Below are 27,027 nucleotides of genomic sequence, written 5' to 3'. Positions count from 1 at the left end.
GGCGTCACGATGACCCCCCTTTGCTTCGCCTGGGCTTCTCGTGGCGCCCTCGCCGTGCCATCGCGCGCCCGATCGTAGTAGACCTTTCTCACTCTTTTCTATTTGGCCGGCTCATGATCTATACGGCGTCAGGCCGGTAGAATGGCAGCACCCAAGCAAATCAGCAACAACTGAAGTTGCTTTAACATCGGCAGCAGCGCCACTGGCTGATATAGCTTATCGGAGGGGGCGGTCACCAATACCTCATCAACGTCGGGCTTCGTTGGGACATTTAGATCCACCCCCTAATACCATAGCTATCAGCACTGTGCTCTGCTGCGGTTCGGCTGGCTTTCCTGTGCTTAGATAGTCGCGTTCGTATTTAACGTGTTCGCTAGGGTGAAAAACCGCTTTGAAACTTCCAGTTTCCTTACAAAATGGCGAGTCAACAGGTTTGGGTGGAGGCGTGATCTCCGGAGGGTCGGGAGTCCGGAGGGATCGCGCCGGAGATCGCTCTCCTGCAATGAGCAGTAAATGGCCCGCTTTTTCAAAGCTCTTGAGTTTGACGAGATATTGAAGATTTGAATGCATCGTAGGATGTACCGACAGCGAACTAGTGAGAAAGAGAGAAAAAAGGATACTCAAAGTGTTGTGGTGGTGCAAACTCGTCAACGTAGGAAATTGTGCAGTCCCTGGATTATGGTAACAGGTTGCTGAGAGCGTCTCCTATGAATTCCTTACCAGCTTTGGTCTGCCTGTCATGTTGAACGATTCGCTTTCGTGAACGATCCGCATTAGGTCGAGATCAAGGTAATTCTCACCTTTAAGAAGACATCTCCACTATGAAATATCATCACTACATCTCTAGCATTTTTATTTGCTATAGTCGACACTATTGAACACTCTCTCCATTAAATACCTTTTGTAACCGGATGGGCAAATGCAACGCATCTAAATATACGCCTGTGCTTTGATTTACAATACCAAATCAGAAGCTACCTCCGAAAGAGTCACAAAATTATCTTACGATTCTAAGCCAGTTAACGACAAATAAACATTTAATGGAGAGATTTGATTCTCTCGGAACGTAACCGAACATTTCGTAAAGACGTCATCGAATAATCTTCATGCGTCTGTGTGTCTTGTCAGGTCATCGAGGGTGCTTTTATTTTTTTAACATAATAATCGTATTCAATGAAAATTAGATGTGAATTTCTTATCGCACAGGGAAGAGCCTTCTGTTACAGGGAAAAAAAAAACGATACTCAGTTATAATTATTTTTGGAAATAGTTTTAACTTTTATGTCCCCCAAAAGGACATCTTTTTCGTTGGAAAGAAGGAAATCAGCCTTTTATCTAAAATGGATTTAGGGAGCTTTCTATTTGAATCGCCCCCTTTCTACCTCGTTAGCAAGATCTGCCCTCATTTGTCACCCCAGTTGCCAATGGTCTGATGCAAAATACAAGAGTTACTGAAAGTACCTGGGCAACCTGAAAAAAATTACATTTTTAAAGATGCATACTCTTGTGCTTTGATAATGCATAGATAGAAGCAGTTATCTCCAGGTGGCACCTGATCGTACGATGATAACTAGGACAAACGATAAACTACTTCAGCGACAATGAAAACATCATAATGGGTCTCCGTTATATGTTATATAAACTAACGATTTTTCCAGAGGGAAACGTTAGAATAAAAACAAAATGAATACGTATAGCAACGTGGAGACGCCACCCATTATATAAAATACCGAAAACAATTTATGATCCTAATTTATGATACGAGCCGCCAGCGAACATAAATCCAAGAAGTACATTTGTTACGTAGCAGACTGATTAGATGGCAAGGCGTTCCATTCCCTACGCTACTTTGGAGCACATCGCGGACGATCCGTGTATTCCTGGCCATGCGTAAAAACGTTAGTGTCAAACTATTAATAATTCAACGATTTCAATTAACGGATAGGTGAGGTAGAAGCCGGTACAAATTGCTTGTCTGCCACGTACTAGTTCGACTTAACAACTATGGATTCTCTATGTTTGTTGAAGTCAGTGCATGAGATGTATTCTAATAAACTTTAGGCGCCTTGCGAATTGTCTCTGCACTGAAGTGAGAATTAAATAGAAAAAAAAATAGGATATTAGGGCAGTTGTTACTATTGTCCTATTATCAATCGTAGGGAGGAAAATGCGTACCGTTAGAACAAGCGCGATGTCGATTTATTACGGTGGCTGGCAGATTGTTCGAAACAAATAGAATTTGGCTACAGAAAACTAGATTCTCACATCATTAGCCGATCGCTCATTATACGGCCAATTACTGCGTGTTTCGTTTCTAATATTTGCAAGCTTGTTAAGTAACCTATTTCGTATTCTGAGCGTTCCTAGTCTAACAGGAACATGGCTGACCCTGGAGCATCTAGAGATAATTTTCAGTAATTACCTCCGTTTACTTATCGACTTCATAGCTTTGATTTACTTATTTTCAAGGAACAACAGAGGATATATTACTTTACTATTAAAAACCGCATACTAAGTCTGCCATCTGCTTTCGGCGAAACCGATTCGGTCTTATTGAATCGACAGTCAATGTTTTTTCAATGATAATTCATAAATAAGGTTAATCCAAATAGATTTACTCCGCTACATCTCTGTTCTATAATACATTGAACTAAAACAATATTTCTGTCTAATTTGTTATTCTACAGCGTAGATAAATCTATACGAAAATAGCAATATCCCTTGCGTTGTTCTTTACCCCACTAAGTTTAGTTAAAAATATATTAAGAGCTAAACACAAACCCCTGAATACACGAAAGAATTTAAAAAAAACTGAGCTTTTTCCACTGGGCTGGGGCTCTTTCATTTACGAAGGGCCTAGACGATCTGGACGATGTCATACGTATACTGTGTAAAGTTGGACCGAAATGTATTTTGGCAACTATTCCGCAAGCGAAACCATTTTTTAAAATTACCTGTAAATGTGAACGGCCAATAAAAATCTACTACTACTTAATTTATTAACATTTAATATATTGATCGGATTGTAATGTATCACATTTAAAGTAATTTAGAAATATATACAGAAATAGAATAGCGCAGGCAAGCCAAACTTAATAAGTAAAAGTCATACACAATTTCGATAAGGATTCTTAGATTTTTGGTACAATTTTAACTCCCCGTCCTCTGTCTCAGGGGCCCCCTGTATTCGTGGAGGTACAGTATTTAATGCGGAAACGATGAGTTTTCCTGCGTGGTGCGTTCGTCCTTTAGCCGCATCGACCGCTTTCGATAAGCATGGAACCCAATCAAATATGTTCTTTCCAGTAGTGCCAACGGGAAGTGACCACTGCATAGGAGCGTCACAATATCTTTGCGCGACATTCTGACGGCTCAATGTCCTGTTTAAGCGTCTACTTCGACCTGTTAAAATGGCTCGTTTCCTGAAAGTCAGCCAAATATGCTCGTATTCATGTAGAAACTAATTCTAGCAGCTCTTTTTTTCTTTTTTGCTAATGTTACTTCGTATTAATAATATACTGTTATTAGCAATGAGACACGTGTGATGATTGTAGAGGCTAACAAATCGCATGTGAGCTTGATATGAAATGCCTGCTCATTCAGTAGAAAACGGGGTCCGCTATCTAATCTGTTATAACAGTTATATTGAAATATATCTGGCACAATTCAGTAGCGATAGAGCTGGTGTTGAAAGCTGATGTAGACGAAAACTTTTCGATCACTGACTCCCGGCTGCTCCTTCTACGACAGGTTTCAGGATCGTTGTTTCACATTGGTTCAGAAAGCTGGGCTCAATACAAGTAATCCTGAGTGGCCGAACAGAATACAGAATTATGATTTTATCTTTTGATTTTTTTTTTCGGAAAATCCAATTTATCAGTTGTAGGACAAGAGCGGATCCTTATAAACAGGGGCTTCAAGTGTTTGATATTTACTGTATTATATACGAAGACAATACCGAAATATACTTTGACTAAAATTACGAGATAACACGTTGAACCCGGAGAAATTTTCGTCAACGTTTTGCTTTTTCTCTATCTACGAAAATGTAATTTTCACCGAACTCTAACAGCTTAAAAAAGTATCATCTCAATCTTTCTTTCACTCATCTCAAAGTCAAAGATACTAGATTTTACGAAGTCCTCAAAGGCAACGGTAATTTTCTCTCGATGCTAATTACTCTCGTTGGATCCGTTCGTCATATTTCGTGCACACTTCTTCCATTTTTCGACACATATATATTCATATGCGCACATATAGGTGTTAACTGTTTACCCGAATCCCTCAATAAGCGTCTGCTCTCGAAACACGCTAGCGAAATCGAACCCTTGTTGATTTTCAAAGCTAACTTCTTTCTACATTTGCAGTCGCATAAAATCATGCGCACAGAATTCGTGTAATATTCTATATAATAGAAGTATTTTACGTTGTGCGTGTTGTCTTGATGGCAGAAACGCCTCTACCGACAAGATAACGTCTTAATAAGATGTTGTAGGTCAACTGGGTTACAGCGAAAGCACCTTACCATCGACGTGGCTGGCCACACAGATGACATGCCTCCATTTGCATGAGTATGACATTGCTGAAAAGGTCAGCTTCAGCCATCTTCAGCTGAAGTACCCACTAGCCACAGCTCCCGTTGATAGCAGTGTATATTTCCGCCACTCAAAATCAGTGCTGTGCCAACACTACTGCCAAAATAAATAATGCCACTGAAAAACGTACGTACTCGCATTTGTGTACTGAAGAAAGATAATTTGGCTATTTTGGACATCTTCGTTCAATCGTTCGTTGAATTCGAAATCTGACGTCACGAGGCCAGTTAATCTCAGGTACAATAGTGGTATTCGCTGACTTCAAGTCTGCCGAATCCCACAGAAAAGACGCATAGAGATCCGAATTTACGGCGACTATTTCTCGCACGTGATAAATGTTCATCTCCGCTGCAATCACCCTCTGCGTTCGGCGGCGGCCGCCGCCTAAACGCGCTAATGGACCTGCGTATTCTTAAATTATATTGGAAAAATAAGAGGACGACAATTTCGACAACTGCATACCACCGATCTGCATATGTTCTTATTTTAATCTTTGAAAATATCGAATTCTTATCAAGGCGACGCCGACTAATGGTCTTCCGAACGAGCGTAGTTTACTGCAATAAAAGGCATGACAAAAACTTTGAGAGGACAGATTTGAACTTCGGGATATAAATGGACAAGTTTTTCAGAGAAAAACAAACATGAATTAGTGGCATCATCTGAGCATTGTTGCCTGAAACGATATTGTAATTAGCATTGTACTTCGTAGATTTCAGCTGTTCCACGGCAGTTGGGTAGACGGACGGCGAAAAGCGAGGGGCCATCAGTAATATAAAAGGTTCGAGTTGAAAGAAGCGATACGTCTTGCATGGTCATCATCTAAATAAAAGTGAACTAAAACATTTCTCTGTATGGTTGTTCGTGCCCTCAAACGGCACCTCCTAGCGCTTCAGTGAAGCATAGAAGGTGTCAAATTGTATACAGTGTCACAAACCCACCGAGGTGATTTAAGAAGCTTTAAACGGATCCGACACAAACGTGGCAGAAAGAAGTTTATGGCCAAACGTCTGTCACTACAGCAGTTGGTTACAGTTACCACTGTTTACTGAGTTAGCCGGTTTTACTGAGTAGCTCACAGGAAAAAGCTGACAAACATGTTTCCGAAATGAAAATGTCGTTTTGGTCAAACGATTTACTCAAATAAATGCGTCTCATTAGTATTCGCTTCTGTTTTACTATAGTCTACTTCTATCCTTGCCAGCTCAAAGCTGCGTGAGCAGGATTTGCGTAAATCTGCCCGATGTCGACACGCTCCAACAAAAACAACATAAAACCTGATAATGAGTAATTAGCTAACATACACACGGTGACTGACAAACATGTTAGGTGAAATGATGATTCAGTGTTCATTTAGTCCGCGCTTCTAATTAGCGAGCGTGTTTTTTTCGTGAAAGTCCGATATAAACCAACGACGTACATTAGGCCATTATTGTTGCTCGCTGTTAACAACTGCTATTAGCATCGAAATCTTTCATCCGAGAAGACAGGTACCACAGACGGTACCTGTCTTCTCGTAACTGGTACCGTAATAACTCACCCACAAGTTTCTTTTTTGTGATCAATCTCCCGGTTATGGTTAATGGACACCTATAGCAACAACGTACTAGTAATAGTCGTGGATAAATATTATTAGGGCAAGCTCTACGTCATCGGCCATCGAGCAGTATTCGCTCTGTAACAGTATAGTGGGCAGGGGTAGCATACCAATGTCAATTATAGCGCACCACTACGACAAGCGTTACGACGTGCAAATCAATTATTATAACAGCTCAGCCTAGTAAATCTTGAACACTTCGCCGTTTTCCGGTGGCGATATGCCGCAAATGATGATGGTTCGCAGCTCAGCGTTACTGCTATTGCTGCTGCTGGCGGCTGTGGATTTAGCGGACGCGGCCGTTTTTCTACCGTTCAAGGCAGTAGCGACGTAAGTCACAGCAGCCACAGCAGCAGCAGCAGCAGCAGCAACAACAACAACAACAGTAGCAGTTGTTAACACTTTCACGGTGGCCATTGGGATCTGAATTGCGTTGCAGCGGAGGTTGATGGAACTATTTAGGGACGAATGGATGTTGGATGACATCATTCGGGATTGTAACTAACGTAAGGTTCCTGTCAGACCACAGACGAAGTGCCAATTGTTCAACGAAACGGTAATGGAAACGATGAGAGGTGAATCGAACTGTCGCCTGAGACAATGGTGGCAGCGGCCACGGTTACTCGATGGAAACTGCCTGGTTCTGCCTTTTATCGGTCATCATGGCTAACCAGTTCGACCTGTCATAGTCTGAAAGTCGACAACACGAACCAGATACTATCAACGGGATTTATTGCCTATAAATGAACCTGAGTTATACCAGCTGTACTGTCTGAAGAATGTAGACAGTAACTTAACGACTTTCCTGCGATGGGATTTCGGGCTGGGCTTTGTAGCCTTAAATAAGCATTGTTTGCTATAGCTATTCATATATCGAAACACCTCGTATCGCTTGTTGATTAAATCAGAAACGGGAATTCACCGCAATAAAAAACTATTCCAACCACATCAACAATCGACGATTTTTATTAGTGTTTGCCTAGACAATGTATTTTTCTAGTTACATGTCAGTGATAATCTGCGGTGGATTTTCTGGATGTTTTAGGGGGTGTAAAAGATAATGAGGAATTACGTCTTACAGCTTGTGCAACGTCTGTTTTCATCGAAGATGCTGAGTTGAGCACTTAATGCTAGAAAAACAGATAACCCCAACCAAGTGTGAAAAAGTTAGAGTATTTATCAGTTGTTATTTATTATTGCTGCCTAAACGGACCAATGATAAAATGGCCACTAGGACCAGCTTATTTTTCTAAACAATGACCTTCGCCGCTCGAATTCTGTTCAGAAATTAAACACTTAACAGCAAACGTTTGATATTAACTTCAACATCGTTAAGGGTTTCGTGCTAGTCAATTTAACAGGTAACAAACAAGTATTTCTGGATGCTGATCATGCGTTATCTACTCCATGTGCTCGAGACAGTCTAGCGTTTTCAAGCAGTAGTCGTTTAGTTAACTCAATCGTACGCAGTACGCCATCGAGAGCTATGTATACAATTATACGAACAGGTAGCTGGCGTATAACACCTTATAGGACGCGTCAGTAGCGACCTACAATCATTCACTGTGCCTGCGTCATCTAATTGTCAGGCCACTATTAGCCCGCGGCCAGTCAACAAACGAATTCGAAACAGCTCAACAGTGCCGGTCTGATTTCTATAAAGTTATGACCGTACGACGAATCGACCAGGTTATGTTACTTGAAGTCTTGAAGGACTGCCTAAGCCCGTTTGCATTTAATCTCTACTAATTTGTGTGACTGCCGCAAGACGTAAACATAGCCAAGATCAACTGTATAATCCTGAAGAAGAAAGAAACAGACCTGGGAAACAACTAAAATGACGTGCGATAATCCCGCAGATAACTAACGTATGATAGGTCCGGGATGTGACGGTTAACGAAATGTTTCGCCCGTTAACTGTGTCAGTGAATGTTTTACTATTATAACCAATGATGATGACGACGACGACGACGCCGCCGCCGCCGCCGATAATGAATTGAAGAGGATACCGACTGGAACGAGTTTATTGACTTTAATCGGTAGAAAGATCGTCGATACGATAGTCACAAATACGTCCCCGTCAAGATATGCGCAGCGAAGTTGGTAGCACATTGGGTCCTTAACCCTTTGCTCCGTATAGCCTACTGTTACAAGGACAAACATAGCCATACTGTATGTATATACACACTGCACCTTTAAACTTGGTTAAAAGCTAAGTAGTATAGTTTTACGTTATCACTTACCTGAATGGGGAGAGGTATTTTATCGGCGATCAGTGATAGAAAAATGCTATAAATAATAGAATGTTTAGAAATTAAAAAAACACAGGAAATAATATGATTTTTATTCTATAGTAAACCAATTCAAGCAACGGCTACCACGACTTGCTCGCAACACAATTTCCTATTAGGAAATTCTCTGAACAGCCATGATAGGTAGGCCACATCGAGCCCACGGCGGACGTAGAACATCTACGAATTTTGGTTACTACTAATTGATACGGATTAGAATTCGAGTTTCACAACTGAAAAATGATATGCCGTAAACGAGTATCATTCAAGACCAACACGCCATTTTATCGCTTTACTGTTCACAGGGTAACTTACCATTGTCGTGAAAGGCATTAGGTGGTCATTAGACGCTATATCAGCTGAGAGTGAGCGCGAGTTACTGTGAAGTATAATCCGTTTTTTATGTACGTATTCTAAGTTGCGCTGAGCCAGGCACTATTCAATTTAGAACGTCCATTGAACTAGGCTAAATCTGGCGAATGTATAATTAAACAAAAGACTTGCCTAAATTGTGATGAATTTCTTCTATAGAACAATACACAACATAGTCAAACATTCTCATCGCAGACGAGTCTTGTCTTCATTTCTTCTCTGTTTCTAGCCGGCGCTCCCCCGACAACTTTACCCCGAAATCCGGTTCAGTTCAACCGTTAGGTTCAATTTTTTAATCTGCAAGATTAGCAAGAAAAGATGTTATTGTATAACTTAAATAACGTTAAATTATATGAACATAGTTTTCTGTATATGCAAGAACACGGGCGTCATCGGACTTTCGATCCCGACGCATAGTTATAAAGAAATATTACTAGAGAACCCGCGAGATTCGTATACTAATAGATTTGTGTGTAATATTTCCATAATTATCAGCCGCGACACAGCTATTACCATAGTTATGTATGTACGAGTGCGTACACGTTTCTGCAAATTGGTTTGTTTCTACCTTACAAAACAACAACAACACCAATTTGACCGAGACGTGTTAGGTCGAGGGGTAGCGTCGACTTGTCCTCAATTTCGAACGTAATTTCGGTACGCGATCATATCGCACCATAATAAATTATAACGCAGTGCGCAATGATAAGAATATCCGTGCATCAATGCCTGCAGAGGCACCAAATTTCGAAATTGTGACTTGATTTACTAGTTTATTATGATGACACATCGTATCATCATTATCCTGTGAATCTATTTCGTTTTCTGTTAGCGTAAAGCCCAACCCAATGTGCACCTGTTTGATTGTGCTAAATACTAAACGAAACATATCTCCCAGAAGGCAGTATGTTTATTATGTATGTATGTAAGTATGTAATATTAATATGATGTGTAAATCTGCCATCACTGACTTGTCAGATGGCGTTTGCTTAAAATTGGTCGTTTTTATGAGCATTCATATCAGGTCCTTGTTGATTGTAGTTCTAGCAGCATCCCGCAAAATCGGCTGTTACATTTCGGCGAGTTGAGTTCCGCGTACCGATTCTCACTAAAAAAAAAACTCAAGCTTTCAAGGGGTATAACTGTGAAGTTCATGACAAACGACCAGTTATAGCACTTTGGCGTTTCTAAATCGACATTTTAGTGAAAAAAAAAATCTTCAAAATGAGTTAAATAGTGAGTTTAAATTAGATTTCTAATATTCTTTTTCATATAGGATTCGAGTAATACATTTACGTAGTAATCGGTCAACGCCGGCGCAAGTTAGTTTCATGTGAAACGAGGCCTCGTTGGACTTTCTCTTCCCCAAATCAATACTTGCTGATCTCGAATCCATTCTCTGAAACAATCCTAATCTTCACTTTATAGTACTAAATGTGACAGGATCAATCACCCAGAATAGTCCCAGTTAGATTTTTCATGTTTTTACAGGAAATCGGCTTCAAGCAGCGGTTATTCCCCCTTGGCAAGTTTAGTAAACTCGGTCTTACTGAATTCTCTCAGTTCTCTCGATTCTCAGTGAATTTGTCCCTTAGCAGTCTTTCAGATCGCATTATTCCAATCCGTATTTAAGAACACGCCTGAACACTCAAATATCAAAAGTACGTAGCTGCTCGCTAATAGCATTATGGATAGGATTATAGCAAAATGTTTACTTAAGCCGTTTTAAGTAAGAAAACACACTCCTTAAGTAGAAAAAATAATCAAATTTTCATAACCCTTTGTTCAGATAGCAATATTAAAATTTTTAGCATAAATATTCTTTGAGGATAAAATTTTTTAACTTAGAGTTAATGAACTCTGATAAGCATACATCGCAAGAAGTCTAACTACGCTAACTCGATGTAGTACACACTAGGTTAGGTCGAAAATTCGATCCAAACCTTATTCTTCATGGACAAACTAAAATTATACATCTAATAGATTTATGAAACACCAAAATTACTAGATCCGATTTATTTGAGATCTTGAAATCGACCGAAAGGATCCAAAGGGTGTGCCGTTTGCACTCGTAGACCAAATTTTTCATATCGAGAGCCAATAAACTATATAACAGCAGGTTGATCCTCAACCTCGATTAGCGCCCTGATGCAGTAGACAATGGTGGATACAGACGCATGAACTGATATGCATACGTGCGGTAAACCCTCCAATGCTTTCGTCGTTCCGAAATTATATTACTATTGTTGTTATTAAAAAAATGTAAGTGATTTTATCAAAAAAGAGCAATCACCATACTGCAGATATTATGACCTGCATTTGCATCGTGACATGCGAGACCGGCACTTGCCACAATGTCTTGTACATACTGACACACATGTTTATAATCAGGACAAATATGAATTTAGACCGCTGTCTATACGACCGTCGGTGATATGGCCATGTAGCCATTACTGTGCATGTTTTTCGCCGAGTTTGTATTTATAGATGCATTTTTTTAACAAACAGTATGAGCATTCCGTACACAAATAAATGATGTCAGTTTACAACTGGGGATAAAACTGATGTTATTTTAAACTTCCGTAAGACATAAGCTGAGTAGAACGTACACGATATCATGTGGATTACATATATATACATTTTTACAGTGTTCCTATAATATTCCGCATTATACAGGCAAAGAAGCGAACACGCTTAACTATACTACCAATCTGTGGCTTCGCCGCATCGCAAGTCTACTATAGATTTCATATTGTACGTTTAGTGTTAATCAATCGTCAATCTCATTAATAGTTAAAACGTCTATGACTCGTGGTGGGTTTGCCCTTCACATAACACGTATATGTCCCCATCTTCATTTGATAAAAAATAAGGTTGGACGAAAACATCGTGTACAATTCACAAAGGGAAGAGATCATGCGAATATCAATACGTAAAAAGCTACGCAAGCCTTGTAGACTAACGTTAATACCTGTCCTTTGAATAGCTATGCCCTCCATCTTTATTCGGATGTATTTGCTGCTGGAAGCTGCAAACTGTTTCGCTAAAGATCGCCGGCAACGTTTGCCCGAAAGCCGGCCCCTGTGATTTATTGCGGTAGAAAAAAGATGTCGACCTTGGACTCACCGCGCGAGCTGTGGATGATGTTCCTAACACAAAATACATTTGAAATGTATTCGAAGTATCACAAAGTGGATCTTCCTCTCAATTCAATCATTATGTGATGAGGTTCTTCTCGAATAAACGCTGGAAAAACTGCGCTTACAGCGGCAACAAATTAATCTATTAATGGTTAATATATTAATAGGAATCATGACGATATTCAATATAGTCATTTGTAAAATATAATTCAACGAGTTTAGTGAGGGGAAGGAACGTTCAAATTATATATTCTGTGATATCATCTAGCGTACGTCGCTGTATTAATTGGTGGTCAGAAATTCGTAAATGTTAGGCAATTTTAAAAAATATCTATAAAAATGAAAGATTACGAGGGGAAAATTTATAGATCATTGTTAATCTTGGTAATCGATATCGTCAACTTAGTCGTGATCATTTGCCTATTTAAGAGTATTGTTTTTCGTTTTTCTAGAACGTTTTATATAATGCCAGCAGACATTTAGGACACAGCAACAGTGAGGCACAGCTTCCATGCACGCGCCATTATTACCGCCTACCGTAAGCAGGTTGCTAAAAATTATGCCTATTAACATTTTGTAAAACCTATACGCTTTGGGCATTAGTGAATGGTTCATATCAGACGTTCCTTGTTCAAAGTAGACGTATTTTCATACGATACGCCCTTTTCAACAGTACTCTATTACATCTAAGTAAAAAATACAGGATTTTTGACCGGATCTCCGAAGTTCATTCTTACATCAGGACAAGGAACTTCCTTCAATTACTGACTAGGCTACCATGGCATTATTGACGAATTCTATAACATTGTATCCGTCAGATGAAAGGGTTGCAATACCGATAGTTTTGAGACGTTTACGAAAATTTCGAACTACAGCTGTACAATAATTATGATTAGAGTGATTATTACATAGTCATTTGTATGTTTGTTAGTCAGTAGATCGATTTTGTTGAAATTAATTCCGGTATATATGAAATCTTGCTTGATATAATCCAAACCGTAGCTCCAGCAGAGATTATTAGGTGCTTCCGGTATTGTTATATGTTTTGATTATTTTAGCTAATGGCTTAGTGTCAATATTATTTAAGCTCATGACAAAATTCATGCGAAAAAACAATAGTTATTTGTAAGGTCATAAGGTTCCGATAAAGTAGAACGGGAACGCCACGATTCGTCCACTATCTTGCTCGTAAATTATTTCTTGTTCTTACCCGAAAAAAGTAAGACAGAAATCTGGTCTTCAAATAAACGGAAATCGGAAGCTGACGGAGGGAAAGATAGGATTTATGTACATGGATGTCTTTGGCAGTAGAGACAAAGTATAGGTACTATTTAAAGAATGCGCGCGCATCCCATAAACCATTTTGAGCTAGATTTATAAATTCGTAACGAATGCGGAGGATGAACCTCTTCTAGCTATTATAGTAACAAAAAAAAACAAGTCTTAGACGTATTTTGTACGGTTTCGTGCACTTTGTCAATAATAAACATTGCAACCATGGTTATATGTCGCCTCTGTTGTCAAAATTTATGGTTCATTGGAAACATTGTTAATTCTAGATGCAGGGAATAGATGAATCAATTCCTCTAACAGTAGAAATCATAACTGTGTTGCTGTGCTGAAAAGGGTATTATTTTACCGTCGTCATTTTTATTGTTTTTATTATTGTAAAAATCCAATTATTCTATTTATTTAATTTCCTTCGTTAAATTTAATTTTTTTTTTAAATTCTTAAGCTTTCTTCATAAACATTTAGCCTGTACATACCGGCCTTGCACCAATAGCCTGAACGTTTATAATAGTTTTAACTATGACATTTTACAATAGCTGTATCAGAAAAATGTTTTTAACTTTTTGTTGAACTTGTTTTTTGTTTGTATCTAATTTTTTGTTCGGATCTTTGGTTTTATTTCTCTATTGTCGCGTGCATTCGTGCCTGTGTATTGACGCGCAATGCATAGAAATCGAACAAACCCTCTTTTCAGTGGAATGCCCTCAGTCAATTGAAACCTACACAACCTCAGCATGTGCAAGGTGCCCAGCATACAATCACTTCATGGAGGTGACGGGTCAAATTCAAGCGGCAGTACGACGAAAAGGGCAAACTCTGACGGGTCGCTCGGTAACGTGCCACCGGCGGAGAACGGAACCCACGTACAGATAAAACAGGTCAAAACGAAAAATGTCAGGTTTCATGAAAAAATGGAGCCAGGAGCGCCATTTCCATCGGATGTGAGTTATTTTAAATTGGGTGGTGTCGTGTAAAAATTGCAATATAATCTGCTGATTTTCTATTCTAGTTAGATCGCATCGTCATTTTTCTAGCAGACTAAGAAGTTCATTATACATGATAAAATACGTACACATTAATTCAGCTTAAATTGCTTAACAGTCGTAGTACTAAATGTATGTTAGCTGGATCTATAAGAGAGCATGTAAACATGCTGCAGGCTTATTGTTCGGTCGTAAAAATTTGAAAATGATCAGAAAATGTTTCAGTTATATAAATAAACCTTGCATAATCTATGGGACTTTAAATCAACTTGACTCAAATAGCTAGCATTATTTTCGAAAAAATCGCATAGACGGGCATTCCTCTTGTGTCACTGACAATGAAAAAGACTATCCTGATGATTACCATATTAATATTGCGATCCGTATTGTTTTGCATTTTCACATTCATACCCTGGGGCTTTAAGGGTTGCAAGCTTCTACGAACATAGGTAAATTGGGGTGGTTTAACAACTTTCGTCATTTCAGATGCTATATGGCATCGGCGTCTTCTGTATAAGTCGTTCATATCAATCAAGTATTGTCTATCTAGTATTGTCAACGGTTGGTAACAACCTATGCTCGTCACACCAACAAAAAATTGATTGGTTCATTAACGAGCCGCACATTTTCATCGTCGTCAAACCGAATCGCCCTCTATCGCCTCTTGCGGTACCTCTGCGTTAGCAATTTTCATTGCAAACATTATGTGGACCTATTTCGTCCACTCGTCGCTTTATATTTCCGCTATCGTTTTGTTACCTATATAAATAAGCGAACTTTTCTGTGTCTCCTCCTGATAAACCGACAGGGTCCTTAGACAAGGTTAAGCGCTAGAACGACATAGTTAAGGGACAGAACCATCAGTTGTGTTGCTATTTTTACCAAGATACGGAAGGAAGCAGCGCGAGAAATTTTCTGCCTCACTCAGCCTTCATCTTCCCTTTATGCCACTATGGCTTTTATGTCGCATGCGCTGTTGTCACTTGCCAGTGTTCATTGCTCTTTTTTAATGTGCGTCTTTCTGACTAAGCACAGTCTTGCCTGTAACACTACATGTTAATAACAGATTCGACTTCGCACCATTTTTGGCTATAGCAAGCTACAGACCTCTTAGGCTTAAGGGGAAAACTTTTTCTATAGGACGATGGGTCTTCTTCGCACCACGTCAGCTTTCTATTTGCACTCATATAATAGTGGTACTGCAAATGCGAAACGACGAAATACACTGGACAGCTTTTAGCTATTACTCAGTTCATGAACCATGTTGTTTTTCTGTGAGTAGGACTATGGTTAAAAAGACCGTGTCGACATGATTCTTCAGGAAATAACAGTACATTGTAATAACGATGAAAGTGATAACCGTCAACTCCACCCTTCATACTTTACTTCTAAGAAACAAAAAAGAAAGAAAAGGCCTTCTGTATATCGAATTCTGCAGTATTCTTTCCTACGTAGTTCAGCCGACTCCTCTGATTATTGCGGTAATTAGTAAGATACTATGGATGCGTATGATCAGATTTTTCCAAAACAATTATTTAGCCAAATGCCATTGATATATTTGACAAAATATATCGAAAGGACAGCTATAGTTTTGGTTTGTTTCAAGCATATAACCTAGCGTTGTCTTTTAGGAGTGCCTATTATATTGAAATGTTAACATTCTATTAGACTATCAGAATTTAAATTAATTGAAATAAAAAGAGGCGTAATCAGCTATTAGTAATTCTTCATTTGATTGATATTCTAAAGCCACAACAGCGTTCCTTGACAGACCAAAGAAAATCTCTCATGAAAACTAGAAATGTTTGATATATTTTTCTCCAAAACAAAAAATGCTTGCCTCTATTACAACAACTGTATACAACACTCACACGTCAGACGATTTATAGGGAGCATCAAAATCCTTCAAATACGTTTATTCAGATCCATTTAATTGAACTTCATCAAATGCTTGACACGCAATACTAACACTAGTAGTGTAACATTAAAGGCTTTGATCTACGGTTGTGTCGCACTTCATTGTGTTATTACGTACTCCTTCAATAACTTTCTGAATGTATTTTTCTTTGTTGACCGCTTTTATCTGTGGGTCTGGCTGGGTAACTCTCGCGGGTTGGTTCCTTCGGAAACCGGATCGTTGCCTAAATGGCCTGCCATGCATTTGACATACTCATTCCAATTTGCCGCGGCAGGCGATTGCAATGAGCAAGAAAGAGGTGTTGGCGCTGTTGGTCGTGTTCATCATGTTCGTGGTCCTGGGGGGAGCTGTTTTCATGGCCGTCGAAGGACCTCACGAAGTCGAAAGGCGAAAAGAACTCGCAGAACTCAAGAAGAAACTTTTTGGTAGGGTATGAGCCCAAAAATGAACTTCGATTGTTTAAAGAGTTAGCCAAAACAGTGCTTGTTGCAAAATTTTTTCAGCTGTAACTCTTTTTCATTTTATTGCTAAGGTATTGTTCATATTAAAATAATTTAATGTAATTTTGGTCCGCTAAAAGCCCTCATTGCATATCGATTGGCTAATCTATGTGAGCTTACCTTTTTCTATTAACTTTTTTTATACAGACAAACTTAACAAGCTGCATCATCCGGACTTCACTCGAGAAGAGATGGTATCCATGATTCAGAACTTGACAAATGCACGAATGCGCAATCTAATCGATATGACTGGCAAGGAGACGAACGTCAACTGGAACTTCTATAATTCATTCTTTTTCGCTATTACCGTTGTCACCACTATAGGATACGGCCATGTCTCGCCTTCGACCGTTGCAGGAAGACTGTTCTGTGTCGCATACGCGATGCTAGGCGTCCCTCTCACTGGTAGGTGGACAGATCGGAACCGTTATACATAGCGAAGTTCAGCCTGAGCCTGTAAGTCAGACTGATCTGCAAAAAACGCCAAACGTTTCTGTTAATATAATAAAGAGAAAGTATCTGTGAATGATAAGCTCTACATAGAAGACATCGTTATATTTGCGATCTTTGTAGTTTGCTCTTAGTATAACTCTTTATGTTTGACAAAAATTATTCATACGAAATTGTCTTTCGGATTAATTAAAACTGTGTGAATAAAACGCTTTACTTGGGGTACGTGAAATTCACAACAGTCAGAAAATACTGGGTTCTTACGCCATCCTGCTCTATCATCCGTACTTGAACTCTGTTTTGATTTACACTTAACTAAAGGGAAGATCTCTTCGCCTGTAAGGCAAACGACAGAGGAGACCACTCAAATTTAATTCTATATTTTAGCCCAGTTGAATCAGAGAAGCACTGGTTCGAATTACTTGAAACAAGTGTCGATCTTGAGCAGTCTCTCCATTATTTTTTCTATAAATTAAGAAATGTTAGCTTTGTCTAAATTTGATTCAACTTAGCAATCAGATTTTAGCTCAAATCTGATCAAAGTGATGGATATTACGAGAAAATATAAGGTGTCCTGCTTTCGCGTCAGCAAACATCTGCAACAGATTTTCATCCTATGGCGTTATAAAGGAAACGTACATATCAGTTAATATAGAAAATTTACAGTTGTTGGAAGACTAAACCACTAAGAGTTTGGATCTTGTGCGGTCTCTGCACAGCCCACATTGAAACGAAAGTATAAAGACGAGTATTTAGATAATGAAAACATCATTTCGATATGAAGCCTTCCTTTTTAGACTTGGGAATATCTCGAGGTGGAAACTTCTCGTTGCGCTGTGTTATTCGCGTTCCGACTTGAAGTGAGGACGACCCCAAACGAATATTTTCGTCACGATTTGTTTACTGTCAATGGCATAAAACCATTAACAATTTGAAGAAGTCAAGACCATAATATCGGCGAAGTCTTCAAACGTAAAGGTGTTACGTCATTATGAATGACAGAGGTAGTTCGAAACGAGGTCAAACGATAACGTAAAACCAAACTCTTTATTTTTTTATCTCACACTGGTGTTTTTAAGCTGGATTTTTCGCAAGTCGTTCAATTTCCGCCATGAAAAGGTTCGTGTATCTAAAATAATTCATGAAACGATGACAGGTATGAAACTTTGTCGAGAGAAGTTAACTTTTAACTAAAGTTCGACTGTTGTATAGTAAACAGTTTACTAGTGTCGAAGTGAATATTATGACTCTTTGAAATATTTATAAGTAAAACATGCCCTAGACATGTAACTAAATGAGTAGTGAAACTATGACCGGACTGGGTAGTACGCCCACCCAGTTTGTTGAGACTAACGATTGAGTTTCTGCGATGAAACAAGTGCTTCACAAAGCCGCTAATGACCGTCTTATCGAAAATTAAATAGATTTCTCTGTTTATCTAAATCGATTTCTTTTCAGGCATCCTGCTCGCTGCCATTGGTGATCATTTTAGCAAACATCTTGTTAAGAGAATAAATGCTGCCCGAAGGGTATGTTCAAGTCTATATTTTTAGAAGAAATCGCAGAAAATCTTTAATCGTTTGAGAGCGTGATGAATATAAATCGAGCTCGAACAATATAGTTTTTGGTGCAGAAATACCAAAAAGCTTATGCAAGCTCTCATCACTTTGTTTATACCTTTAGAACTATTTTTTTTTGGTTAGGCTGTTTCCGAGTGACCAATGTGAGTGAAAGAAAAGAATCAGTTGCTCATTATGCAGTGATTATTACAAATAGCTTAAAATGGTATTCGTCTGAAGTAGGTTTTGTTCGTCTATGAATTACAAAAAGTGAAATGGTTTCATTTCATCAGGGTGCCGACCATTAGTGGTTTTGCGCTAACTTCTCGGGATAGGAACACGGCAGAGTCAAGAAAGGCTTGCCAGCTGCTGCCTATCCGAAAATAGAAATTCAATCCTTAACTTAGCATTTACTTTACAACTGTAGAGGGTCACCTAGTGTTGCGTTCAGTTGCAGTGTCCTACATTGTAATAATAAAATGACATCGACTACAGGCTTTTCAGGACGGTGTGTGTCACTAGTCTGAACTGATCTTATAAAGTGTGCTAGCTCATTCAGTAGAAGACATTTTCATTTAGATACCGTTTTACTATGCTTCCAATTGGACGGCTAGACGTAACCACTTCTGCAAACGTAATCATTTGTGCAATAGGTTATACTACAATAGTATCCTCGTCTTCGAAGTAATTCATTGTCACTTTCGCTGTTCTCACTTCGATTACCGTCCGCGCAGGTGTATACATCGAAGATAGCGCTAGCTGTGAACGCGGCGACGTTTCTCGTGCCATGGTTAATCGTCTTCCTAATCTTACCCGCCGGATTGTTCATGTACATCGAAGAATGGACCTACCTCGAGGCTCTATACTATTGCTTTATCTCACTCGCTACTATCGGCTTTGGGGATTACGTTGCTGGTACGAATAATATACATTTTGAAATCCTTTCTTTTATTTTGGCCTCCCATTAGAACTTGTCGTTCTCAATCTGAGTGCATTGTCTTGAAGACAAGCGCTCGTATCGATTGCTGCGTTGCGTGAAACGACCAACGAGAATAATTAACTGAGAATAAAGAAGAAATTAGTCAGCAAAACGCTCTTACAGTCACGCCCATTGCTATGCTAGGTTATAGTACAACCGCCTTAGGAGAGAGCAGCCACTTAAGTCGGCAGACGAAATATCGCTAGGTGATTATACTATTACTGTGAGGTACTCAGGGGTAACAGCAGCAGCGCATAGAGATGGCGATGTAAGATACATATGTGAGATATCCATAAAAGCCAATTGTAATGTAGAACCCCGTAAACCATAACTTCAGGTAATTTCGAAGGTGACTATATATGGATATATAAGGCAGCCGTTGTCTTGTGGATTATCTTTGGCCTGGGTTACCTCGCGATGATTCTCAACTACATCAGTAGAGCAATGCGTTCAAAAAAGGTAGGGTACCAAAAGGTAAAAATGAAGTCTGCAACAATGGAATACGTTGGTATGAGCATTGATCTTCCATAAAAACGCTAATGACAGTTACCTTCTAGGTACACAACCTCAACAGTAGGAAGTATACATAAAGTTTTGTATTATTTAGTTCTTGTACCTTGATCAGTGCTTTTAATCGGCCAGTTAATCTATTCAGGTGCGTCGGATAGAGCATCGGCTCTCCTCAAGCTTCCAAAGTACCCAGCAGAAGCTCGGAGCCCGGCTGGATGAGATGCAAAAAATTCTACAGGAGTTTGCCGTTAAACAGCGCAAAACTCGCCCGTCACCGAAGAAGAGCCGCTCCTTCGGTACGTAGCGTTACTGCTCACGATTCCGTTCACGAAAGCTGCGTAGAGCTTTTTGACTCTTAATTTCAGCCTAACGTCGAGGTAAATTAAGATTCCTGAAGAGTTCAAACCCGCACAATAGTATATTTATATTCCAGTCACAAACATTAAGGATCGATGAATTTCACAACATCTTTTTATGATTCCGACAATATGTAGGTTAGTATCCGCGTATGGTGTGGAGGTGACCCGGAAAGCAATGTGGGGACTCGAGATTCGACAACTATCGTTAACAAATATCTATACAGTATTGTGTGTCTAAATCAATTCAATTTTGCATAGATCGAGTACATATCTTCGTTCATCGTTTTCAATAGGTAACATGGTGGAGGAATCCGAACGCGAGGGGGGCTGCGGTACTTACAAGGCAGTTCTGAGCGGTCGGCCGGGCTCACGAGTGACAATCGTTGAGCATCCCAACTCCGAAAGAAGCGAGAGCGGCGACATAGAGCGATTGCTTACGCTCGTCGAAGTGCTCAAGGAGGAATCGTCCCAGAATCTCTTCCGTACTAAGCAGCTGCTCGAGGATACCGAACGGGATTTGCTGTCGTTTTGCCGGGAGGATTCGGCAAGCTCAGCGGGTGGCATCGCGCTCAGCCACATTCCAAGTGAGCTCTCCCTTTTGGCTTTGTTCACTTCGTTCTTTGTATGGAGGTCTTGTTATTTCATGGACCATTGCACTACACTTCCGTTGCGCAAAGCGCAGTGCAGCCGGAGGTCAGACTAGTTCCGACAAGTGACAAATGACCGAGCTACGGTTTTCACTTTTCCGTTCTGTGGCCTGCGTTATGATCTAAGTCAAATTGTACTTTAAACGTAATTGAAAGCATCTGCCATCACGATACGCCCATGACGCATGTGTACATATATATTTATATAACAATGTACACTAATATCCAGTAAGTGCTTCTGTTTTATCTAGGAACTTCCCTCAATGTCAGACTGTTCTCAAGAATTTCCTTTGATTTTCCGTTTCGCTCTGTATGTCTCTCTGTGTGATCATCTGTTGTTCATCGACAGGCACCACTAACAGGCGACACTCACTGCCGGTCCTGCTTACACCATCTCCGCCCACATCGGGCGATTCGCTTAGCGGCGACGTAGGCCCATCCGTAGGCGCAGGCGCGATCGGCTCGAGCACCGGAAACACTAACCTGATGTCGCCCCGTGCAGAGTTTGCCTCCTCGCCCGGGAACGCCTCGCTACTCGGCCGCTCGTTCCAGTCGTTCCTGTACCGTAAGAGACCAGACATCCTCGACTTAGAATCGGGTGGTGGCCAAAAGAACAACAGCAATGCGAGCCATAGGATGGCCAGCAACAGGGGCAATAGCCATCACTCAGATGGAAGTGCGGTTGGGTCGTGTGGGCCGGCGCCCAGACATCGGGACAGCAACCTAAACCGATTCGACCGCGTGAATGGGTTTGACCAGCTTGACGAGCTAGGTGCACTCGATGCCGATTTGGAGAGCAGTCGCATGTAGGGCGACGGCGGCAACTTCGGGCCAGACCTCGACGATGCTGCCAGCCCCACGGATGGAGGCTCGCCTCTGTCGATGATCGAGTTGCCTTCTGCAGGCCTTCGGCTATTCACGCCAACGAGACCGGTACCAAGGTGCCCGCCAGTACTGGACCAAAGGGCGACCCGATCCCGATCAAGATCACCAGTACAACGACCGCCGCGTACCACAGCAGCTGCTTGCACAGTTCGGAGGGTCCGCTCACTTCAACGGCCGACACCATCTCCGACAAGCCTGCTTTTTCAAGAAGCTGGTGCTATGGGTGGTGCAGTATCATACGCCTCCCATTCACAACGCGCGCGTCGCTCGCTGGCCACCGAATTTCTTAGTATGGCGACACTGCTTCCGCCTGAGAGCGAAGTGTAGACCCAACGAAAAGGAAGTGACGAATAGTGACTATGATTAGCTTAGATCATTTTTGTGTTAATCCTCAATTCCATGAATTGAAGCTTGAGGCAGAGAAAACGCGACAACCCAAAACAACAACATCAGACAGGCAGAATACCGTACGAGAAGGAATCGAGGCAGAACTGCTCACTATGACGACAGGATCCTCGAGACGATGCGTGATTGGATTAGTCACAAGCACAACGTAAATATAGTCTAATGCACTACAATTCAATGGTAACAACAGCAGCAAAATCCAATGGAATAATGCATGATAACATACTGGTTGTGTACAATACATAGGAAAACAAGCTGTAAACAGAAATTCAAAAAGATACAGTAATGAAACGAGGTATATATTTATAAGAAAAACCAAACATGAATCATAAACAGGCACCAATACCCTGTATCATCTACAAATATGACGTTACGTGGGGCTCATGGGACTGCTCATCAAATAAGCGCTTGCTAGAATGGCTATTGATAGCATACAGATCCAAAGACATTAAGTCAGCCATCGACCGATAGCGTCGATGGGAAAAGAAGCCGACGCTACGCAATTTCGTGGTTCAATACAAAGAGAAGTAGCGCCTGATACGGCACGCGCCTGAATTTTTCAATCAGACTGTGTTTTCAAGATGAATCGAGTGCTAGGTTATTGCGCCTCAGTGTTGGCAGGGGCTCGTCGTTTCACATAGATGAGTTCTTGTCGACAACACTTTCGGCGAAAGATCACCCTGAAAAAAAGCCAAACCTTTCACAATTAGTTTGCTGAGTTGATACAAGTCTATACGCAACGGCTGTCGTATTAAAAGACCACTCTGTAAACGGAGTTTTCTTCGATATCATTACGTACGTTAGATTCTTCATATTCGTATATTGTGGCAGGTACTAGCGGCGCAGATACGTTTGTCACACATTGACTGGGGCGGCTTGGTTAGATTTGAATACTCTACATCGTCTGTTCGAAACGAAATTTACCTTTGCAGTCCGTGCAGATATATACCTATAATCAATAATAATAATGATATAAGAATACCTCCGTAAAATTGAATGTCTGATGTTGCACAGATATTAGCGGTGTGGCTGAGAATGTCACCGAGACACTGGACTGCTGTCTGATTCATTGTGAAGTTTATTTTTTCAGCCTGATTAACATCCTCTCACTAAATGTGTTACTTTACTGACTACGTTTGTCTACATTAAACCTTACGTCCGGAACCCTAGGTAGAACACAAAATTCGGTTGGGTTGTCCTTTACGGCCAACAGAGAATTTCTTAGATACCAAATATTCAATTCAGCTTTCAGAATTGTTGGCAAAAACCTTGTCACAGGCTGAATCCATTAGCTAACTCTTTTAAGGTTCGAAACAATGCCCTAGTCACTCTGATTTTGGACGGCTTATGTGACCTATACAGCGGCTGGTGCTCAAGATATTTTTTACGCTGCATTACCACCTCGTAGGAGTCTATCCATAACCTATTGCGATCGATCTGCGCTCACGACTGAACTCAGTGACTTTGCAATTCTTCCTAGTGGCACGTTAACTCTTGAGCACCTCAAGTACCCTTCGTTAAGTGTGCTCATGTGAGGCGCAATGCAAGTTCGTGCGTAATACTGACCAGAGCAAAATTGTATGAAAAGTTTCCTCAACTAGTACATAAACAAAACAAACATTTTTGGTTCGATTTCGTGGAGCTGATTTTTTCGGCGTAACTGCGAGGAAAACCAGTTAAAAAAACGTTATCCTGATAAGTCTTATCAGTGCCAGCGAATGCAATGTACATAGGACACCTAATGCAAAGCATATATTTTATTTTTTAGAATGCATCTACCAACGCACAGAACAAAGGCAACAATTAAGTAGGAATATAAAGAACAACATCAGTAGAAGCTTCCATACTCAACACGAATAACGACGATAGCTAAAAGAAGGACTGTAGTGGCCGTTGAACGAAGTCGTAAACAAATACCTATACAGTTAACGTTTTCTTACCGATAACAACAACACTAGCAACTGATTCGCATATGAAGGTTTAAAAAAAAAGAGCCCATGAGGCAGGCTTCTGTCTAATAGAGGACAGAATATATATTGTAGGCATCATTGTTAATACGATGAATTCTGATGCCTCACCATGGAACGACAATTAAATTTTATTTTTTCTTTGACAATATCAAGTCTCAATTTTTTTAATGAAGAGTTCATAACAATTTAAGCAACCAGTATCGGATATCTATCAGAGAAAACACTATGATGAGTTATAAATTCGTAGCATAAAGGCCAAAGTGAACATTGCGAGGGTCTACAGAAAGCATCGATTATACACATACGACATTATAGGATTTTGAGGAAAATTCAAATCAGAAAACCCCATTTTTTGCTTTCTGTCCAATTTCCAATTTATACTTTCTAGTCAGTCAGCCGCAAGAGAAACGTGTTTCGTGGCCATTGAAAACAAAACGAATTTATAACACACATTCATTTACACCACTTTACCGACTTGCACCGATGAATCCCTAAAATACTCACTTGAGCCTCGTATTGGAGCAGAAACGATTTACTGACTGACTGACTGACTGATTGCAAAACTTTATTTAAAAACTCCAATACGAACGAACGGCCGGCCCGCCGGCCGGCAGTCGATGATAGTCAATAAAACAAGTTTTAGCCGTCGTCTGCTTAAGGAGATAACTGGCACCGGAACATACAGCTCTGTGAAAACATCATGATACATCAACACGCGAATCACCATACATAGCAACAAATAAAAACAACGAGAACAAGCTAACTGAAACTACAAGATAAGCAATAAGATAAGAGCGCACGCAGCGAGAAAAGTACTACCAATGCGGAAAAGAAAAGGACCGAAGATATAATGACGGTCCTTCACAAAGTTTATCGAAATCGATCCAAGCGAGAATAGTGCTACCATTGAAATACGCTAAACGGAGTAAAGTGAGAAAAATATCTATTCAAGTATAGTTAGTACACCTGTAGTGTCACCTTAAAAAGTTCATAGGTAGATGAATGCCTCGAAAAGATCATTACTATGTTCAACTGGCTCAGCGCATTCTAATTAAAATAAGCCAATGGGCTATTGAATGCGGCAAAATTTTCAGATTTAACATTCGAATAAAGGGTTACTGCTACCAGTTATTTTTAATAGGGCTGTACACGACAAACGCAAAATCGTCAAAAATCAGAAGACAAAAATTAAAAAAAAACCTTTAGATATTACATTTTAACTGACAGTAGGATCATGCAGGCGAACGTCAAGAAATTCAACAATTAGCATTCTAAACGGGGCGTATTTGTGTGGTAAAAACGAAAAACAAAAAACTTAGAAAACATCGAGAGCACGTAATTATATTTATTTACCTTTTAGAAAACAAAATACCGCCAGTACATAACACATGCCATTTCTTACATGGTAAAACCGTACATAGCTAACTGTGAAAGTGAATTAATATGGTAGTCAGAAGTTACCATGATATGCAACTTCAGTTAAATAATTACGATCATGCCGATTGCAACTAAACTACTAGATCTATCTATCTGTTTATCTACCTATATTTCTGTCCGTAAGGAAGATCACCAGGGCATCGAGACAGGACACAAGCGAGGTGGGATCGACAAATGAAACATCACCAATGAATAAACTAATCCATATGGATGTTAGTTACCGTGGTGACAACAAAAGCACGACACTAATAACAGTACATGGGAAACTCGTTGAAAATGGTCCCATTATATGTAGTAAGCTCCACGGCAACTGGCTGTCAAGAACGAACAGCTCACGCGAGCCAACCGTTTATAACCCTGATATTCATATAAATGTGTATGTAATTTGTAACAGGAAGATCTAATATAACAAAACGAGATGGAAATATTCAACGTAAATGATGAGATGACGCTAACGATAGGAAGCACAAGATAACCTTTGCATTATAATCACTATTAATATTACTACTATCTTTTATTAGGGTTGCTATTACCACTTACTAACAACGATGCTAAGATACTAACGAAAACAACCGATCACAAGATGAAAGGACGATAACAAAAATGACGATTCAATATAATGAGAAATTACTGGTGTTAATTTATTTTATCGACATCGAGAAGAGAGAATAATGAATATGTAATTATAATAACTGAGAATTACTATAGACATAGTGATCTTCTTATACATATATATATAATGCTTTAGTGCGTATATATACGCATTAAAGCATTATAGATTATGACAACAGTGGCAGTAGAGCGATTACGAGAAAAAGGGCGCGTGCAAAGGTAAGGAAGTGATGAAGCTCAATAAAACCTATTTCCATTGAAAGTCAGTTGGTGTTTTGATTTGACTATTTAGTGGTAATATATTTTAACAATTTAAGACCTCATAGGGCTCTCAGCCGGTGCTAAAATGACTACCACTAGGACCGAGTTTATGTAGGGAAGGTCGATGGTCAAATAGTTCATTATCCGAATAGCGAAAGCTTCATTGATGCAACGATTCCTACGTGCCTTGTATTCTTTTCATTTGAGTGCTACGTATCCTAGTGCATGACGTAAGTGTGGGCGTGCTAGGTCCTATTTCAATACTA

At 39.9% G+C, this 27,027-nt stretch overlaps 1 protein-coding gene and 2 long non-coding RNA genes across 8 annotated transcripts; 1 reads left to right on the top strand and 2 right to left on the bottom strand.

The window, feature by feature from the left end:
* Positions 1-97: 97 nt before the first annotated feature.
* On the top strand, positions 98-22,832 carry LOC111271399 (uncharacterized). The gene is made up of 9 exons (XM_022852153.2): positions 98-789; positions 13,957-16,612; positions 16,835-17,092; positions 18,596-18,666; positions 19,431-19,611; positions 20,013-20,134; positions 20,331-20,481; positions 20,838-21,128; positions 21,541-22,832. Exons 2-9 carry the CDS (start codon positions 16,471-16,473, stop codon positions 21,999-22,001), a joined length of 1,677 nt encoding a protein of 558 aa, XP_022707888.1. The 5' UTR covers positions 98-789; positions 13,957-16,470; the 3' UTR covers positions 22,002-22,832.
* Positions 2,983-16,935, bottom strand: LOC111271401 (uncharacterized). 3 transcript variants are annotated; one of them, XR_015315308.1, is made up of 3 exons: positions 16,808-16,935; positions 3,727-9,152; positions 2,983-3,422 (listed from the first exon to the last, which is right to left on the bottom strand). It is a non-coding gene; the product is annotated as an uncharacterized LOC111271401 (long non-coding RNA). The 3 variants fall into 3 exon arrangements; XR_015315306.1 differs by having other exon boundaries at positions 2,983-9,152; XR_015315307.1 differs by lacking the exon at positions 16,808-16,935 and adding an exon at positions 11,827-12,121 and having other exon boundaries at positions 2,983-9,152.
* Positions 17,045-27,027, bottom strand: LOC111271400 (uncharacterized). Of its 4 annotated transcripts, XR_002686846.2 has the most exons (4): positions 24,956-27,027; positions 22,828-23,161; positions 17,402-17,473; positions 17,067-17,158 (listed from the first exon to the last, which is right to left on the bottom strand). It is a non-coding gene; the product is annotated as an uncharacterized LOC111271400 (long non-coding RNA). The 4 variants fall into 4 exon arrangements; XR_002686843.2 differs by lacking the exon at positions 17,402-17,473 and having other exon boundaries at positions 17,045-17,158; positions 24,956-27,002; XR_002686842.2 differs by lacking the exon at positions 17,402-17,473 and having other exon boundaries at positions 17,052-17,153; positions 24,956-27,006.

Source organism: Varroa jacobsoni, unplaced genomic scaffold (genome assembly GCF_002532875.2).
Source record: "Varroa jacobsoni isolate VJ856 unplaced genomic scaffold, vjacob_1.0 contig00580, whole genome shotgun sequence".
NCBI lineage: Eukaryota > Metazoa > Arthropoda > Arachnida > Mesostigmata > Varroidae > Varroa > Varroa jacobsoni.
This window is presented reverse-complemented; position numbering and strand designations above follow the sequence as displayed.

Excerpts from the sequence above, each read along its gene's own strand:
- LOC111271399 (XM_022852153.2), top strand. The coding sequence starts at position 16,471 with ATGAGCAAGAAAGAGGTGTTGGCGCTGTTGGTCGTGTTCATCATGTTC. Across the intron at positions 19,612-20,012 it reads CTTTGGGGATTACGTTGCTG|GTAATTTCGAAGGTGACTAT; the intron begins GTACGAATAATA and ends CCATAACTTCAG. Across the intron at positions 20,482-20,837 it reads GAAGAAGAGCCGCTCCTTCG|GTAACATGGTGGAGGAATCC; the intron begins GTACGTAGCGTT and ends CGTTTTCAATAG.